Source organism: Neovison vison, chromosome 13 (genome assembly GCF_020171115.1).
Source record: "Neovison vison isolate M4711 chromosome 13, ASM_NN_V1, whole genome shotgun sequence".
In the NCBI taxonomy this organism is placed as follows: Eukaryota; Metazoa; Chordata; class Mammalia; order Carnivora; family Mustelidae; genus Neogale; species Neogale vison.
In genome coordinates, this window is record NC_058103.1 from 149,413,189 (window position 1) to 149,433,592 (window position 20,404).

General features: G+C 44.9%; 1 protein-coding gene across 1 annotated transcript in view; it reads left to right on the forward strand.

Moving 5' to 3' along the window:
* The window catches only part of ADAMTSL3 (ADAMTS like 3), a 347,085-nt gene that overhangs the window by 131,255 nt on the left and 195,426 nt on the right, over positions 1-20,404 (forward strand). The window contains exons 8-9 of the mRNA XM_044232432.1: positions 6,005-6,050; positions 15,881-16,117. Of these exons, the coding sequence (XP_044088367.1) occupies positions 6,005-6,050; positions 15,881-16,117 (283 nt within the window). The remainder of the gene's footprint in view (positions 1-6,004; positions 6,051-15,880; positions 16,118-20,404) is intronic.

Genomic DNA, 20,404 nt, shown 5'->3' on the forward strand with positions numbered 1-20,404 from the left:
TAACTACTAGTTAAAAAATTAATATATTTTTATTCTTCAAAACTCTTGCTTCTCCATCTTTAAGACTTGAGTATTTGAGTCACTGTATCATCAAATGAGTGTAATAAATTATACTGCTATAAACTCCAGGGAAATTTTATTAATGTTTTTAATGTATCCTCATGTGAAATCAACATATGTTTTTTATATATTCATAAATTTATGGCTTCAAAAATCTCCAATTTCAGGGTGTTACGAATGTTGTAATGGGTAGAAAATACATAATCGTGAAATGATGTTTTTCAATTTTCATTTACTCCTGATAACCATGAGCTCTTGCACATAATAATTAGAATGAAATTAAAATCTTGGAAGTAATCTTTCTGCAGCTTGGTTGCTTGGGGCCAAAGGAATTATTTCCAGAATAAGCTGGCAGGTTCCTGCTTGGGGAATTAGGACTCCAGTGTCCTTAACTTTAAAATAACTTGAATTTCATTTCATGCCTGTTTCACAAAGCGGTCATTCATTTTCATCCTGAAGTGTCAGCAGGACATACCACATCCATAGAGATCAGTCAGTGAGTTTACTGTGTGTTCGGTTGATGTGAAGGACAACGTTAAAAATGTTGGCCAGATAGTTGGGTTAAAAAAAAAAAAAATCTTACTACTGGTTGGTTCGGGGAATTGAGAGGTGGTCTTCCCTCATATTTATAACCACATTGTGGTACTTAGTAGGTTCACCATAAGAAGTTCTTGGAGAAGGAATGAAGGAATGAATCCAGAATGGCACTCTATATTTGAGAGTTCATGAAGTAAAATGCTCTCTTTCCATGTCACTTTGCTGCCCTTGTAGTGGGATTGGTCGTGGCGATAGCCTCATGTCTTAGGTTTACATTTTTGGTCTCATCGGTTAAGATGCAGGTTTGTGCCTCCTGGGTCCCAGGCTTACAATCAGGGCACAGCAGATGGCAATGGGGTGTAGACTGTGACCGTCTGGTCTATACAACAGACCTAAGACACAACCAGAAGCTGTTTTCAAGGATACGTTTTTTTCCTTTTAGTTTTAAATTTCTTTTTACAATATCCCTTTGGCTATTTGAGGTCTTTTCTGGTTCCATATAAATTTTAAAATTATTTGTTCCATTTCTTTGAAAAAGATGGATGGTACTTTGATAGGAATTGCATTAAATGTGTAGATTGCTTTAGGTAGCATAGACATTTTCACAATATTTATTCTTCCAATCCAGGAGCATGGAACATTTTACCATTTCTTTGTGTCTTCCTCAATTTCTTTCATTAGTACTTTATAGTTTTCTGAGTATAGATTCTTAGCCTCTTTGGTTAGGTTTATTCCTAGGTATCTTATGGTTTGGGGTGCAATTGTAAATGGGATTGACTCCTTAATTTCTCTTTCTTCTGTCTTGTTGTTGGTGTAGAGAAATGCAACTGATTTCTGTGCATTGATCTTATATCCTGACACTTTACTGAATTCCTGTACAAGTTCTAGCAGTTTTGGAGTGGAGTCTTTTGGGTTTTCCACATAGAGTATCATATCATCTGCGAAGAGTGATAATTTGACTTCTTTGCCGATTTGGATGCCTTTAATTTCCTTTTGTTTTCTGATTGCTGAGGCTAGGACTTCTAGTACTATGTTGAACAGCAGTGGTGATAATGGACATCCCTGCCGTGTTCCTGACCTTAGTGGAAAAGCTTTCAGTTTTTCTCCATTGAGAATGATATTTGCGGTGGGTTTTTCATAGATGGCTTTAATGATATTGAGGTATGTGCCCTCTATCCCTACACTTTGAAGAGTTTTGATCAGGAAGGGATGCTGTACTTTGTGAAATGCTTTTTCAGCATCTATTGAGAGTATCATATGGTTCTTTTTCTTTCTTTTATTGATGTGTTGTATCACATTGACTGATTTGCGGATGTTGAACCAACCTTGCAGCCCTGGAATAAATCCCACTTGGTCATGGTGAATAATCCTTTTAATGTACTGTTGAATCCTATTGGCTAGTATTTTGGTGAGAATTTTCGCATCTGTGTTCATCAAAGATATTGGTCTATAGCTCTCTTTTTTGATGGGATCCTTGTCTGGTTTTGGGATCAAGGTGATGCTGGCCTCATAAAATGAATTTGGAAGTTTTCCTTCCATTTCTATTTTTTGGAACAGTTTCAGGAGAATAGGAATTAGTTCTTCTTTAAATGTTTGGTAGAATTTCCCCTGGAAGCCGTCTAGTTTTTCTTTTCTTTCTTTTTTTTTTTTTTAAAGATTTTATTTATTTATTTGAGAGAGAGACAGGTAGTGACAAGATAGCAAGAGAGAACACAAGCAGGGTGGAGAGGGAGTATCAGGCTCCCACTGAGCAGGGAGCCCGATGTGGGACTCGATCCCAGGACCCTGGGATCATGACTTGAGCTGAAGGCAGACGCTTCACCGACCAAGCCACCCAGGCATCCCTACAACAGTAGTTTTGCTTCTCATTTAAAAAACCGCTGAAGTTAAACAAGTGGTATCAATGCCTCTGAAATCATTTTTTTCTGAAGTTCCAGAATGTTTTTAAAGAAAATACCATTCTTTATAGGTTTTGACTGTTTTGTTTTTCTGTATATCAGTATTTCAATTCAAATACTATCTTAACTTGTTTCTTTGCAATTTGCCTGGTCTCTGTACGGTAAAATTAAAAGCCTTTTAGGGTTCTAAGTCAGTGTGGTACAAAAGGTTTTGGTTATCACTTCCCTAATCTATTAGCTGCTTTTCTCAGTTGGGGCCTTTCCAAAATAAACAGAGTACTTTAAATCCCCGTCCACCACTTTTTTCTGTAATTTATTTTCTTCTCCCCCCACCCCCTGCACATAAAAGCACAATGAAATAAGTCATGTAAGTGCATGACCTTGTCCACTGGCTTAGCTCTTGTCTCCCAGGAGAATGGCGTCACTTCCCCTTGACCAAGAGAGAGACTTCTCCACCCTATAATCCCGTTTTCCCGCCAGCCTCCCAGTTTGGTCCTTCTTGAGTGTTTCAAGTTTCATGTAGTCTCATCGAAAGTTTAATAAATTTGAGGGTCATGTATGACAAGACACAAAACAGAGGAAATAGGCAAGCTTACAAGATGCTGAGACTGGTCAACCTATTACTAACATAGCATCTGGGAAGACGTCCTAATCCCGAACTCGTAAGAATTATACTAAGCCAGGGCAACTGATTGTATACGTGGTCTGCCTTTGAGTTAAGAACTTTAACTGTCATTTAGATAATGCTTTCTGAGGCAGCCATAATGCTGTGATTTTTTTCCCTCCAAATCCCAAAGTTCTTCTTCCCATATGTTGTCTCCGTAATCCCATTAGGGATCCGTGCTACAAGTGGAGCAGACAGGAAGGGATGGTATGAGATGAAAGTAGATAGTTTGAGAAGGATTGCAAAGAAAGAAAAAGTGGAAAGCAGGATCAGAAAGTGTCAAACATAAAATACAAAATAATCATGCCAGTAAAAGAAAATGACTCACGTGGAGGTTGGATTCGTCAAAACTCGTAAAATTGTACACCCCCCAAAAGGTGAATTTTACCATATGTAAATGTAAGAAGCATGGGTAAAAAAGAGGCAGCATAAATGACCACACATTGTCTGTACAGCAATGTGGATGTACTTAATGCTGGACTGTGTATCCAAAAATGGTTAAGTTGGTTAATTTATGGTATGTGTGTTTCACCACAATTAAGAACACTTAAATTCAGGTCTACAAAAAATGCAATGTCTGTATAATGGACTATTACATAGTTACTGAAATAATTTCTCTGAAGAATTAGTAATGAAATGAGGGTCTACTTGTTATATTAGATTAAAACTAATCCGAGGCTGAATTGTACTAGGATTTCACATCTGTAAGTCACGCAGAAACACGGGGTGATTAAATGCCAAAGTAGGGAGAGGGAAGGTCTTGGTGATGGGATTTAGAAAGATTGATTATTCTCCTTTACACTTCTTGGCGTATTATTAGTTTTCACGTACTCTTTTTGTAATCAATAAAAATGAAATCGTCGGCAGGTATTTGCGATGATGGTGTATTACTGAAATGGATTATCAATGATTTCATAGAGACTCCTATTTAAACCATAGCAGCCAAAAATCAGATCCATCCAGATCCACTTTTTTTTTTTTTTTTTAAGAGAGGGAGGAGGGAGGGGCAGAGGGAAGGGAAAGAGAAAATCTCAGTGAGTGAGCCCAGCACAGGCTCCATGTTAGGACCCTGAGATCATGACCTGAGCTCCCAAATCAGGGGTCAGATGCTTAACCGACTGAGCCACCCAGGTGCCCCCACTTAGACCCACTTCTTAAAAATGTATTTTTTGCAGCGTCTGGGTGGCTTCGTTGGTTAAGCACCTGCTTTCAGCTCAGGTCATGATCCTGGAGGCCCGGGATGGAGCCCTGCATCGGACTCCCTGCTCAGTGGGGAGTCTGCTTCTCCCTCTTCCTCTGCCCCTTCCCCCCTGCTTATGATCTTTCACTCTCTCTCAAATAAATAAAATCTTTTTAAAAAAATTTCTATTCTTCTAAGACTAAATATTTTAAAACACTGAAATAGTATCAACCAACTTTTAAAGCCAGATGTTGAGTGAAGCCTGGGTTTAGCTTTCTTTGCCGTGAATCTGCCATTGAACTCACCAGGTAAATCAAAGGTATTAAAAAAAAAAAAAAAGAATGTATAACTGAGAAGTTGGGAAGTACCATTAGCAGACCAGCTAGCTGTAAGGAGTTAATACAAACTACAGAGCAGCAAGCCCTGGTTGAGGAAAGCACCTGCAGGTTGGAGCCCCGAGCATTCTAAGGAAGACAGGGCCCGGGGAACGAGTGGCAGGGTTCCCGAGCCACTGGCTGGAGGGGAGGATGGAGCTCGTGGGGGTCATTTGTGGAGGATTCTCCCATCCAAGTACTAACCAGGCCTGACCCTGCTTAGCTTCCGAGATCAGACGAGATCGGGCGCGTTCAGGGTGGTATGGCCATAGACTGTGGAGGGTTCTCAAGCCTACAGATGACTTCGGACCCTATAGCACCAGCATCCCAGGGAAATCACCTGGACACGATTTTGCAGCTTCCGTTCAATAAGGCCAATAGTTGGAAGAAAATGTGGAAAGGTTGCCTCTAGCAAGCGTCTAACGGAGTCCATCGAATCGATTACAGACGGAGGTCACGGAGAGCCCAGCCAGCTTAGGGTCCTTCAGGGAGCGGAGGGGGGGACACCGTGCATGAATGCATCCACCCGGAGCTTCCTCTTCTTTTTCACAGAAAAAAACCCACAAGTATGCACACACGTTACACATTAATTTCGGGGGTTACGTGGCTCCCAGGGTGAACACTGCACGTAAGTAATAGCATTACATTAATTCAGCTGAAGAATTCACTCTCTGTTCAAAGGGACACTTTCATGAGACCTTTTGCCCTTCTGATTCTTTGAAAGTTATTTCTTAGAATTTAAACTTTGACTCTCTGAGGTAACACAGACTAATGTAAGTTTTGTGAGTATCACCTTGGGTTGGCCTTTTTCTTTTTCCTCCTTCCTTCCTTCTTTTCTTCTTTCTTTCTTTTTCTTTCTTTCCTTTTCTTTCTTTCTTTATCTCTTTCTCTTTCTTTCTTTCTTTCTTTCTTTCTTTCTTTCTCTGTTGTCCTTCCTTTCTCTTCCTTTTTTTCTTTTCTTTTCTTTCCTTTTATTTCTTTATCTCTCTCTCTCCTTCCCTCTCCTTCCTTCTTCCCTTCCTTCTCCCTCACTCCTTTCCTCCCTTAGTTTCTTTCTGTCTTCCTTCCTTTCTTTCTTCTTTCCTTCCTTCCTTTTCTTTTCTTTTCCTTCCTTCCTTCCTTTCTTTCTTCTTTCCTTCCTTCCTCTCCCTCTCTCTTTCCTTCTTTCTCCTCTCTCCCCCCTTCCCTCTGCTTCCTTCTTTCCTTCTCCCCCTCCCTCTGTCCTCTTTCTTTTGTGCTGCTGCCACTTCTATGAAATCATTTCTTTTTCCCTCTTTTTTTTTCCCTCTAGGAACTGCGAAGGACAGAATATTCGATACAAGACATGCAGCAATCATGTAAGTTCTGTAAGAAGAACATCTAAACCAGTAAAATTCATGGGTTCTTTTGGAAGATTATGTGTGCTGTAAAGCTAATGACCCCTTGGTACCCTTTAGGGAAAAGGTAAACATTTTTTAATTGACAACAGATTTTGTGTATCTCATGCCTTCCATGTGTACTACCTTTTGGGGCCTTTTTATATTTATAAACTGATTTGGTAAGTATTTAGTAGTTTCTGAATTCGTGGAAACAAGACCTGATACCTGTAAATACCTTCAGAGTTCAAGTGCGTTCCCCCCCACCCTCACACTGTCTGAGGTAGAGGCAGACAAGGTGTGGCGATTTCTCTTTTGCAAATGAGGGCCTGGGGTAAAATTCCTTTCCCATGGCCACAATGGGAGAGCACAGACTTGAACAGGTCTATGGTGTTCTTCCCGCTCCAAACCACCTGCCCTGCCCACCGTTCGAGGGGTTTAAGAGCGCTCTATCGGTGGTTCAAGAACATCCTACGTCAGGACACGGTTTTGTCCTGCACACCTAGATGTGTCCTGGGAGGCAGCCCTGCCAGCCCGGGGCAGTAGCGAGCGGCTCTGGGAGCGAGACCTTCTGACCACAGGGCCCCGCCGTGCCTCCAGTCTGTTCGCATCAGAGATAAAGCGGACGCGGTTGTCTCTCTCAACGGGCTTCAAATTCAGGCGGCAGGTGTGGGTACCTGTTTACTGGGCATTCAGACGGCTCCACCACTTGGCTCCTGGCCAGACAGACCGGTGTCCATCATGTCCCTGGAGGAATCTGGGGCCACAAAGCAAATAGATTTCACATGTCTTTGACCGGGGGGGAGGGGCGAGGACTCGGGGGACGCACATGGGCGTGATGTGTAATTAAATGAGCTGAGGTCCAGCTGGGGGGTGCGGGAGGCAGAGAGGTCGACTTGGACCTTTAGCACAAACCCAGTCTGGCTTTGTTTTCTCCCACGAGCATACCTTCGCCCCGGAGGGCTTTATCTTGGAGACATTTCTATGCACTGCCTTTTGCGGAGCCGCATATTTTTGTTTGTTTGTCTTTGCTGTTGTTTGTTTTGAGGGCTTTTTTTCTTGTTACAAAAGGGCCGCTTTAACAAGTGACCACAAATTCCTTGCAGCCATTCGACGATAAATTATACCCAGTAGCTCACCCTGCCATGTTCTGAAACTGTCGGGGGGAATTCGTGTTAAATGCCCAGATCAAGGTGTTGCCCTTTGAGATTTCAGTCTTGGGTTTCTGTGTGTTTGTGTGTGTGTGTGTGTGACAGAAAGCGAGAGAGAGAGATTCTGCTCTCGTTAATTCTGAAAAGACACCTTTCTTCAGCACAAGGGGGTCTAGGAGCGTTGGGTCACACAGTGTAGACACACAATATAATCTACTAAAACCAGTGCATACTGGGTGCAATGGTTAGGATTTAGGTGAGCTTAAGGGAAGATCCCAGGCCCCTGAGGCCCCGTGGTCTTGGCAGGACCTGTGGTCTCTGCGCGAGGGCCCCTCTGCGAGGATCCTGCGGAAGCCTTTACCCCCTGTAGGCTGCGGAGGGTTGGAGGGTTAGAAAGTGGTGACCAGTGGGCAGGACCGCCACGTGAATGTTGCCCTTTTTGGTTTTCCGAGTTGGGGTCTGTCGAGAGATTTCATAAGAACGCGGCATTAGTCGCTGTGCTTGTCGTTGCTAACTCAGAGATTGAACAGAATTCCTGTTAGGGAAGGAAGTGGGGGTGGTGGCAGGCCTTTCGGGGCGGAAGTGTTCAGGACACCCTCCACCTCCATGTGCCAGGCTCTGGCTCTGCAGCCTCAGGTGTCCCGCGGATCAGAGGTGGCCCCGTGTAGTCCCCACGACAGGGCCGGTGGTCTCCCCAGGAGAGACGACACACTGTGTTCCTGGGAATAGACAATAGAAACATGGTCAGGATGTCAGGCACCGTTTAGTGGACATAACCACAGGAACTCAGGGTTCAAAGATAGTCACATCCTTTCTTGAATTGCTTCCTGCTTTATGAATTGAGGTTTAGAATCACCCCTTTGAGATCTCCCCCTTCCCGCTACCCAGGGTGGTGCCGAGAGCAGGAGGGGGGACCCGTCTGCCACCTACCTCCAATGGGGAGAGAAGTGAGGTCCCGTCACGGCACGCCTGCTGTTGCTTCTCACGGCCATGCAGTGTCCCCGCTGCAGATGGGCCACACTCCATTGACAGTCAGGGACTTCCCTTTTCCCTGGAAATGGGGCCCATCACCCCCTCTTCTGAAGGAAGCTGCCTTGAGTGAGTCCAAGACGAGGTGCTCTTACGAGGGAGATTTGCCTTGAGATTCAGAGACGCTGACGCCCGTATTTCCAGGGGCATGAGAGCCCTCGTCCGGGGGCCACAAGATCCCCCTGTTCCCACCTGAGGGACCTCACCGTCCCAGTCTTGGTGATCAGGGAAACCTGCCCCGGGGAGGAACACAGGTCACTGCCGGGGGACCCCAGAGACCCTCCGTTCCCTCCCATCCCAGAGGTCGCCCGTCCATCTTTCTCTTCCTCCACATGATCGTCTGAAGGCTCAGGCTCTCTGCCCTGAAAGCACAGAGCTTGTCATCGGGATATGCCGGCTTTCCAACTCTTCACAAAAATCATCAACAACCACAACCACAATAATAATACTAACAGACCCCTGCATTCTGAATGCTCCTTCCTGTGGCACTTCCTGAACGCTAGGCATTGTTCTAAGTGCCTATCCATGAATCCACTGATTTAATCCCCATAATGTCTCTACAAAGTAGATGTTATTTTGATTTCCACTTTTTAAAAAACATTTATTTGAGAGGGGGAGGGGCAGAGAGAGAGGGAGAGAGAGATTCTCAAGCAGACTCCCCTGAGCGCAGAACCCTGTGTGGGGCTGGACCCCACAACCCTGAGATCATCACCTGAGCCAAACATCAAGAGTCAGATTCTCCACCGAGCGAGCCACCTGGACGGCCCTTGCTTCCATCTCACACAGGAGGAAATGCAGGAAATGTGTCCGGGGGCAGAGCTGAGCTACACCCCGGCAGTCACGCTGCAGGCTCTGGAGGGCACGCTTCTAGCCACTGTGCGACACCAGACTGCCTCTTGGAAAGGAGCCTGCAAGGTCCAGAGCCTTGTCAGATGACCGGTGACAGCGAGTACGGCTGCTCCTCCTGCCTCAGGAGCCCATGACTCCCAGGGGAGTCGCAGGAACATCCCCCCTTCCAAGACCGTCATAGAACCACCGGCCCCAGGAGCTGTAGGATAGACCTTCTGACTGGCCACAGTGGGCCAGGGACAGAGGTCAGGGAGAGGAGAGGCGGCGGAGGGAAGTCCGGGAGAGCAAGTTCCCCATGGCCGTGGGCCTTCCGTGCCCCAGCCCCTGGGAGGGGGTGTCCCTGATGCAGGGGAGGCTCGGGCTTGACGCGGACACACCCGACAGCGGCATTTCTGATGTCAGCCCAAGAAGAGTGGGCTCCAGGCACTCAAGGCAGGATCGAATGTCCTTCTGTGAGAAAGTGCGGATGTGATGGGGAGTGACATTCTGAGGGCAGAGAGGAAGAAATCCTACTCCGGGGGCGGAATGAGAGGCACTGCTGGGGAGTGAGCGCCACACGGCCCCCCGGCTACAGCTGGCCCCCCGGCTACAGCTGGCCTCCCTGCAGCGGCTCTCCCTGGGGTCATTCCGTTGGGGAAAATGGGGCTTTGGGCTGGAACATTCCGTAAACCCCGGGAGCTGCCACCTTCAGAGAGAACCCTCCGGTCAGCACCCTGCAAAGACCCTGACGGCCAGGCCCAGGCCCCTGAGGCCTCAGTGAAGACCTTCCCTTACCGGGCGTCTCCCAGAGCATGTGGAGACTTTCCAAGGGAAGGCACGCCTGTCAGCAAGGAGTTCTAGTACTTGAAACCACTGACCTCTCCTTTTTGTATCGGGGTTTATGGGATCAAAGGCAGGGCTGGAAGAGAGCAGAAGGAAAATGCCCTTAAAAACAAGCATATCATGGGGCGCCTGGGTGGCTCAGTGGTTTAAGCCTCTGCCTTCAGCTCAGGTCATGATCTCAGGGTCCTGGGATCGAGCCCCACGTCGGGCTCTCTGCTCAGCAGGGAGCCTGCTTCCCCCTTCTCTCTCTCTGCCTGCCTCTCTGCCTACTTGTGATCTCTCTCTATCAAATAAATAAATAAAAAATCTATTAAAAAATCATTTAAAAAAAACAAGCATATCATGATTTGGTCAGAGGGTTTTGCAGCATGGACACATGTTTATGTGAGCACAGAGGGAACAGTGGTTGATTCTGCATGGTGGGGTCCCCGGCGGCTTTCCAGAAAAGACGGATGACATTTGATGGGACCCTTGAAAGACTCTCCATGCCATGGGTCCTATGGAGGCTGAGCTCTGGCAGTTTCCTCTTAGAGGTGTTCTTTATTTTGCACTGTCGCTGTTCCTACTCCAGTCCAGCCTGCCGTCACACAGGTCCTTTTAAAGTGCCATGCTTGCAGTCCCCTCCATGGGTCCTGCCTTGCCTTCAAGGACCTCCAGAATCTGCTTGGACTTTCTTGTGTTCAGCTCACAAACGTCCACCCTTGCTGGTCATGCCTGGTCCCTGTCCCTCACCGCTACTGACTTCATTTCTGCTGTGTTCCTGTTGCTTGTGTTCTTTCCTATAGTTGTCCTAAAAAACATCATATCATCACAAATCTCCTCTGAAACATCACTTTTCCGTGATGCACCATTTGCTGCCTTCTTATAATGGCCACTTTTAATTCATTTCCATGCTAGAAATTTGGCTTTGGTTATATTAGAGGATGCCAAGTTGTAGTACAACTTGGATGTGAAGAGAAAATAAAAATTTTAAATTTGCTTACAGTAGGAATCCCATTTCTTCTAAGTCCCTACTCACTGGTTATCTGGGAAAAATGACCTAAATATGTAAACCATATTAAAGCTTGGTTCAGTCCTTTTATATAAATCATCCCTTAGCTGAAGGTCTAACTCTTTTTGCATAAAAATGTTCCATTGATGAGGTGATCTCCCTGTCCCTGCACTTCTCGCTCAGTTGTCCATGAGGATGACGTGTGTATCCTCATGGCTTGAGGAGGGAGAAGAGATCTCTGTCTTCGGCATGGTCCTCCATGGGTACTGGTTGTGTCCTCCTTCCCTCCTTCTCCCTTCTTCTCTTCCTAAGCTCTGTCCTCCTCCTCCTCCTCCTCTTTTTCTATGTTTTCCAGGCTGGCTGCCCCCTCCTGACTGAGTCAAGTCTTTCTGATCTGGGATCTCTTCTTTCCTGATCAACTCCACTTCTTCAATTTTTTAAAATATATTTTTACTTCTTCCCCTTAGACCCAGAGAGCATGCAGGAGGGGGAGGTACCGAGACAGGGAGAGAGAATTCCAAACAGACTTCCCACAGAGCATGGAGCCCGATGCCAGGCTTGATCCCAGGACCCTAAGATCATGACCTGCGTTTAAATCAAGAGTCAAGTTGATTTAAATCAAGTTTAAATTAAGTGCTTAACTGACTGAGCCGTCCAGGCGTCCTGACACTTAATCAATTTTTAATTTAACACTTGGGACAATTTCATTTCCTTCACTGCAAAGCCTTCCTTGTGAGTCCATCAACACAAACAATAACCCAGTGGGTCCCTGTATGTCATGCGGCAGACGCAGCATCTCTGATGAGACAACAGGCTCTCCACGCGATATCGGGGGATTAGATCTTTCTTTTCTGTTCTCCACAGCCTGTCACCTAGGCGATGCCCATAAAATATATTTAGCCAGTGTGTTGTCTTAACTGATATGAGGAAATGCTTCTCAGGGAAAGGGAAGCAGAAGAACGTTTGGTATTCGAGCTTCCTAAATGTCAACTAAACTATTTGAGACACAGGAATCCCTAGATTGTCTTGAGCCAGTGCAGGGGACCCAGCAGAAGCCGACTAGACAGGCTTCGTGTTGACACTGGAAGAATGCCAAGTGAATGCCAGTGTTTAATGCAAGCCTTCCATGTCTTCCAAGATTACTAGAAAGCGGTGTCATATCACGGAGCACTTGTCAGTCTGGTAATCAGTCTTGGCTCTGTCCTAGTCTTGCCGGGTGTCTTTGGCTAGTGACTGAAGACTTTGAGGATCCCGGTTTCCTCTGTTTATAAAATGAGGGTAATGATCCTGCTGACCCTACCTACCTCAAAGGGAATGTCAGTGCGACCCCTTGTAAACTGGAAAGCATTGTCAGATACAAGGGTGTCTTCATTGGGATCGTCATTTCCCAGGACAGAAGCCCACTCAAAGTAATTCAAGAAAAATGGGATTCATGGATAGATGTGTGGCTATTTAATAGAGTTTGGGCATCAGCACACCTTGAGGGCCCGGACCCAGGAATCAGAAAGAGAGGGGCCCACGTTACGTAATTGTATTGAAAGACATGGTTTCTCATCTTTCCTTCTTCCTTGTCTGATTCATTCTTCTTTGCTGTGAGAGCTGGCTGGCTTTGCCTCGACAGGAAAGCGATGGTTAGCTCTGTCTCAGACTGATGGGAGTCCCCAGCTCTTCTGCTGCAGTTCCAAGTTCCTGGGAAAGATTGTCCTGGCATGGACCAGGTGTTTGCCTCTCTGATGATCAGCTGTGGCCAATGAGGCTGGGTCCCGTGTCCAAGCCAGGCCCCCCCTTTGGCAAGAACTAAGTGTAGACTGGCATCCTCAGCTGTCTGTTAAGTAAGCCTTGTTAATTTTGTGATATTTCTTTGGTTTATGGAGTTTAAGACAGTCAGGGGGCAGACACCAAGCAATTTCAGTCCCTAAAGCATGCTTGCCACATCAGTGAGCCTAGGATAAGGGAAGGTTTTCAGTCTGCTCTCTTCCACTGTTTGGCTTGCGTCTCAAAGAGTCAGATACAGAGAAAACTGGCCACAGTTAAGGAAAGAGGAGGCCATATAGTTTTATCAACTGATGATCTTCCGTGGGGCCAGATGGAAAACAGTCCTCATTTCAAGAGAGAAAGGTCGACCGGTTTTAGTCTTTGCATCAACTCTTTCTTCCATAGGTGTGACCTGGGTTAAGATTTAATGTTTCTGAAACAAGAAAAATGTGGATGCAATACATGATTTTGGAACGATTCACCGCAAAATAGTACAACTAATCCCAGGGGGATGTTTATTTCTTACATTTTATGTCTTCCCTACCTACTTCCAAAAAGGATTTGAGGCAGATTATAAAGGCCAGAAGCATGAACACAGCAAGATACAAAAGTTAAGTAGTAAAAAGGGGAGAAATGAAAGAAATTGAATTTTAAGATTCTGGCCGATAATTTATTAATAATTTTTTGTAGGGAAGGGGCGCCTGGGTGGCTCAGTTGGTTAAGCTGCTGCCTTCAGCTTAGGTCATGATCCCAGGGTCTTGGGATTGAGCTCTCTGCTCAGCGGGGAGCCTGTTACTCCCTCTCCCTCTGCCTGCCTCTCTGCCTACTTGTGTTTTGTCAAATAAATAAAATCTTTAAAAAAATAATTTTTTGTAGAAAAAAAATGTTAAGTGTCTACCTTGCACCACGTGTCAAAATAAATTCCCAGTGTAACCAAGTGTTAAACATAATTGCTAAACCAGAAAGAAACTAGAAAAATACATTTCAGTATTTATCTGTTAGGGTAGAAAAAGCATTTCTAAACTTATTAAAGACAGAACAAGCCTTAAAAGGAAATATTAACAGAACGGACTATCTGGAAATATGAAGTTTCTTGACTTTGCAAAGTCCCCAAACCAAAATCAAATGGGGAAAATATTTCCAGTACAGATGACAAAGGGTTGATAACCTCATTAGGAAGGTTGATACTCTTATCTGTTAAAAATAGTAAAAAGTCAAACATTCCAATAAATAAATGAAGGACAGAAAACAGGAAATTTTTGAAGAGTTAATACAAAAAGCAAATATACGTGAAAGCAATCAAACCTAGGATATGAAAGGAAATGTAAATTAAGTCAATGAAATTCTATTTAACATGATTAGAAAACTGTTAGCAAATTATAGCACCCAAGCTGAGAAGAGAGATTGGGGAAAAAAAGGGAACTTAGGGAGCCTGGTAATAATAAGGAGGGAAGTTCCTGGAGGGTAATTTGGCAATGTTTTGAAAAGCTCATCAAACACACCCTTTTTCTCAGAAATTTTATTTCCAGAAATTTGTTTTTGGGAAATCATCAAGGATTTGTGTAAGACTTTAGGTACAAGGATCTTTGTCCTTTATTCTTTTATTGTTTTAATTTTTTAAGGGTTTTATTTATTTGACAGAGATCACAAGCAGGCAGAGAGGCAGGCAGAGAGAGAGAGGGAGGAGGAAGCAGGCTCCTCGATGAGCAGAGAGCCTGATGCGGGACTTGATCCCAGGACCCTGGGACTATGACCTGAGCCAAAGGCAGAGGCTTTAACCCACTGAGCCACACAGGCACCCCTATTCTTCTTCTTCTTCTTCTTTTTTAAATAGAAACTATTTCCCAAAGGTTTTATAACAACCATTGATTATTTTTATTTATTTATCTATTATTTATTTATTTATATTTATTTATCTATTTATTTATTTATTTTTATTAATTTATTTATTTTCAGCATAACAGTATTCATTGTTTTTGCACCACACCCAGTGCTCCATGCAATCCGTGCCCTCTCTGATACCCACCACCTGTTACCCCAACCTCCCACCTCCCCACCACTTCAAACCCCTCAGATTGTTTTTCAGAGTCCATAGTCTCTCGTGATTCACCTCCCCTTCCAATTTACCCCAACTCCCTTCTCCTCTCTAACACCCCTTGTCCTCCATGCTATTTGTTATGCTCCACAAATAAGTGAAACCATATGATAACTGACTCTCTCTGCTTGACTTATTTCACTCAGCATAATCTCTTCCAGTCCCGTCCATGTTGCTACAAAAGTAGGGTATTCGTCCTTTCTGATGGAGGCATCATACTCCATAGTGTATATGGACCACGTCTTCCTTATCCATTTGTCTGTTGAAGGGCATCTTGGTTCTTTCCATAGTTTGGCGACTGTGGCCATTGCTGCTATAAACATTGGGGTACAGATGGCCCTTCTTTTCACGACATCTGTATCTTTGGGGTAAATACCTTATAACAAGAAAAGCAACACAAAATAATTTGTTGCCTTTCCGTATCTGTTTCCTTTCATTGGGAAGTTTGTATAGGATTAACGAATTCCTATCAATTTTGGCAGTTTGTACCCAACTCTGAAGAGTAGAGTAACATTGGTCTGCCAGCATCTGGCTTGGGAGGGGGGATTGGTAATTAAATAAAAAGGTTTCTGAGTCATCAGAACTTGCACCAACACTTTTTACTGTTAATATGAGAGCTCCCTAGAGCTTTTACTTAGAATTTCCTTGCTGTTCTTATAGACAGAATTTGAAAGAGCCCTGTTTTCTCTTTCCATCCTCCAGTGGGTTGAAGGCAGGCCCTTGGTTCCAGTGGAGAGGACGGGGTGGGGAAGGGGAGCCCACCTGGAGGGAAGAAGGGCACATGAATTAACCAACAAAAACAGAGACAAAGAAACAAACACAAGTTCTCACAAAGCTTGGCAGTTTGGTGCCAAAGCAGGGACAATCAACCCGTTCCACCGAAACCGTTCTTGAAGGCACGGATAATTAACATTCCCCATAAAGACCTGGAGTCCCCTGGAAAAATTCAAAGCAAGACGATCAAAAGAGAGCTTTTACATAAGGTGAAGAAATGAGGTGACTCCCCGGGGAGAGGCCGGTGGTGGGGTCTGGTCTCGTGAGACCCTTGGGAAGTCGTTCTGCCCTGCGGTGGCCGATCTGGCTGAGTGACGTGCGTGTGGCCCATCTCCTCTGCTCGCAGGACTGCCCTCCGGATGCCGAGGACTTCCGAGCCCAGCAGTGCTCCGCCTACAACGACGTCCAGTATCAGGGCCGTTACTACGAATGGCTTCCCCGGTACAACGATCCGGTTGCCCCCTGCGCGCTCAAGTGTCACGCTCGGGGACAGAGCCTGGTGGTGGAGCTGGCTCCCAAGGTCCTGGATGGGACTCGCTGCAGCTCCGACTCCCTGGACATGTGCATCAGCGGCATCTGTCAGGTGAGCCACACCTGCTTCCCGTACCCCGGGGTCCCGCAGCGCCACACCCACTCCCCCTACCAAGCCTGGCTCTCTTCTTTCCTTCATGCAGATGAAACGTTGCTTCTGATATTTTTCATGTAAAAAAAAAAAAAAATACGGCAGAGAGCATCACTCTCCTTCCCATTAGGTTTTATTTATTTAAAAAAGCGTAAACTTTGTCCAGGTAAACTCAGAAGACGGCAGTAGATGACCCCGTATGGTTCCTCTAGGTCAGTGGTGCTCCACCTCCAAACGGCATCAGAATCGCCCGGAGGACTTGTTAAAACACAGGGTGCGGGGACCCTCATCCCCAGAATCTCTGACCCAGTGGGTCTGGGCTGGAGCCCCATAGTTTGCATTTCTGACCAGTTCAAGGGAGATGCTGAGGCTGCTGCCCCAGGGACCCCAGTTAGAGAACCACAACTTGGGAAGGGTAATGTGGATGGGTTTGGGGAGCCTTTTAACAACTTACTGTTTTATTAAAATTAATTTGTTGATTTGGGTCTTTGGCAGCCATGACTGACTTACTAAAAAAACGAGCGTGAGTGCGTCCCGGTAGATTTTTCGGAGTGGAGTTCACAACGCTGTGAAGCAGGTCAGGGAGATGCAGAACCCCACCCCCGTCCCCAGCTCGCCGTGGCTGTGAGGATCCAGGGCCCCGGGCCGGGCTGCTGAGACCGGATGGGGATGGCAGGGAAACGAGGAGACTCGACCCCGTTCCCTTAATCTCTGGAGGCATATTTTGAAAGAATTGTGTCTAGGATCCCATACCCTATTACGCTCCTAAGAAAAACAGTGTGAATAAGGACAACACCCAACCACCGACCAAGTGTCGGCCACTGCCAGCCGTCTCTGGGGGCACACGGTCAGAGACGAGCATGACCTTGCTCTTCGAAGTTGCCTCTCCTGCCTCCATCCGCTCATCTAGAAAGTGGCCTCCTGTCGCTCACCGCACGATTTTGGAGTCCTTCTTGAGTCCCCTCTGTCAACACACACATCTAATCCCTTGTCGTTCTGTGTTCAAAGTCTTTTTACTTATTTATTTATTTCGTTTAAATCCACCATTCCTTTCTGTCTGCATGACTTCTTTTTTGGTCTACGCCTCCAGCGACTCTGACCTAAATCGCTCGCTAGCCTCCTCCCCTGTGCTCCCAGCTCCCCCCATTGCCCCGCACGGGTCCATTCTCCACACGGCACCTGAAGCCATTGCTTCAAAACCCAAGACAGTTTCATGGTAAGAGTTGGTCACTCCCCGACTGAAATCCTCCGATGACTTATCGCAGCCTTGATGGTGAAATCCGCGGTCCTCGTTTGGCTTTTCAGGTCCTTCCTGGACACCCACGCTTTTTAAAAAGTAGACTTAATTTTCTAGATTCACAGCGAAATTGAATAGAAGGTACAGAGAATTCCATCTGTGCCCTGGCCCTTCATACGCATAACCCTGCCCGCTAGGAAATCCCACATCCATCTGTTTTGATCAATGAGCCTACACCCAAGGTCTGTGCTGACTCCTGGTGATACGTGTTCTGTGGGTTTTGGCGAATGTTTGTTGACTGCTTCTACCAGTGGAGTGTCTTACAAAGCAGTTCCACTGCCCTGAAAGCCCTCTGTGCTCTGCCTGTTCATTCTCGCCTCCCCTGTTAACCCTTGGCAAGCACCGATCTTTCTATTGTCTCCATAGTTTTGCCTTTTCCAGAATGTCATATAGTTGGAATCACAGAGCGTATATGCTTCTCAGATTGACTTCTTTTACTTAGTAGTGTGCATTTTAGTATCCTCCGTGTCTTTCATAAGCTGGCAGCTCATTTCTTTTGATCACTGACTAACACCCCATTGTCTGGATGAACCACATTTTACTTTCCTACTGAAGGACATCTTGGTTGCTCCCACATTTTGGCAACTAGGATAAAGCTGCTTTAAATATCCATGTGCAGATTTTTGTATGGACACAAATTTTTGACACATTTGGGAAAACACCAAGGAGTTTAGTTGTTGGCTCACGGTAGGGGTATGTTTAGTTTTGTAAGAAAGTGCCAAACTGTCTAGCAAAGTGACCATTTTGCACTCCCACCAGCAATGAATGAGACTTTGTCTTGTTCCACATCCTCGCCAGCATGCGGTGGGGTCCTTCCTCCAGATTTGGGCCGGTCTAGTAAGTGTGTAGTGTCATTTCATCATCCCTTTGATTTGTAATTCCCTTAATGAAATACGGGGTTTAATATCTTTTCTTCCGCTTATTTGCCATCTATCTATCCTCTTTGATGAGGTAACTGTTAAGCTCTTTTACCCATTTTTAAAAAAAATTTCATTTTTTTATTTGACAGACGGAGATCACAAGTAGGCAGAGAAGCAGGCAGAGAGAGAGGAGGAAGCAGGCTCCCTGCTGAGCAGAGAGCCCGATGTGGGGCTCGATCCCAGCACCCTGGGATCATGACCTGAGCCAAAGGCTGAGGCTTTAACCCACTGAGCCACGCAGGTGCCCCTCTTTTACCCATTTTTAAACTGAGTTGTTCATTTTCTGTCATTGAGAGATATTTGTGTATTTTGGGTAACAGTCTTTTGCGAATGTTTTTCTCCCAGTGTAAGTCATCTTCCCATGTTCTTGACTGTGTCTTTTATAGAGCAGAAGTTTTTAATTTTCAATGAAGTCCAGCTTAACAATTATTTCTTTTCTAGGCATTGTGCCTTTGGTATTGTATCTAAAAAGTCATCATTATGCCCCAGGTCAACTAGATTTTCCTCCTATTTTATCTTCTAGGAGTTTTATACTTCTGTGTTTTATATCCAGGTGTGGGATTCGTTCTGTATTAATGTTTGTGAAGGATTTAAGTCTGTGTCTAGATACTTTTTCTTTTGCCTGTGGATGTGCAGTTATTCTAGTCCTTTTGTTGGAAAGATGATCTCTTCTCTGTTGCATTGCCTTTTCTCCTTTGTCAAAGATCAGGTGACGATATTAATGCATTTCCATGCTCTCTATTATTTCCCATTGATTTGTTGGTCTCCTCTTTCGCCAGTACAACCCTGTTGTGATCTTTAACTTTATAGTAAGTCCTAAAGTTGGGTAGTGTTAGTGTTCTGACACCATTCTTCTTCAGTATTGCGTTGACTCTTCTGGTCTTTTCCCTCTTTCTCTATAAACTTTTTTTTCCTTTTTAAGAAATTTTTTTCAGTGTTCCAGAATTCATTGTTTATGCACCACACCCAGTGCTCTGTGCAATCCGTGCCCTCCACAATACCCACCACCAGGCTCACCCATTCCCCTACCCCCACCCCCTCCAAAACCCTCAGATTGTTTCTCAGAGTCCACTGTCTCTCATGGCTTGTCTCCCCCTCCGATTTCCCCAACTCCCTTCTCCTCTCCATCTCCCCATGTCCTCTGTGTTATTCCTTGTGCTCCACACATAAGTGAAACCATATGATAATTGACTCTCTCTGCTTGACTTATTTCACTCAGCACAATCTCTTCCAGTCACATCCATGTTGCTACAAAAGTTGGGTATTCGTCCTTTCTGATGGAGGCATAATACTCCATAGTGTATATGGACCACATCTTCCTTATCCATTCCTCCGTTGAAGGGCATCTTGGTTCTTTCCACAGTCTGGCGACTGTGGCCACTGCTGCTGTGAACATTCTCCATAAACTTTTGAGTCAGTCTGTCATTATCCACAGAATAACTTCTTGGAATCAAGTTGAGAAGAACTAACGTCCTGACAACACTGAGTCTTCCTGTCCACAGACAAGGACTATCTCTCCATTCATTTCGTTCTTTTTAAATTACTTTCATCAGAGTTTTGTTATTTTCCTCTTATAATTCTTGTACAAAATTTTTGTTAGGTACTACATTTAATTTTCATGAGAAATTGGTCTGTAGGTTTCTTGTAACATCTTTATCTGGTTTTGGCATTCGGGGAAATGCTATTCTCATAGAATGAGTTAAGAAGTATTCTCTCCTGTTTTTCTGAAAGAGATTGTAGAGAATTGGTATAATTTCCTAAATGCTTGGTAGAATTCGCCAATGAACGCATCTGCGCCTTGTGCTATCTGTTTTGGAAGGTTATTAATTATTGGTTAAATTTCTTTAATAGGTAGAGACCCATTCAGATTGATTTTTCTTCTTTGAGTTTTGGCAGATTGTGTCTTTTGAGGAATTGGTTCATTTCATCTAGGTTATCAAATTTGAAGGCACAGAATTGTTTATAATATTTCTTTGTTATCTTTTCAATCTCCATGGGATCTGTACTGCAGGTGCCCTCTTTCATTTCTGA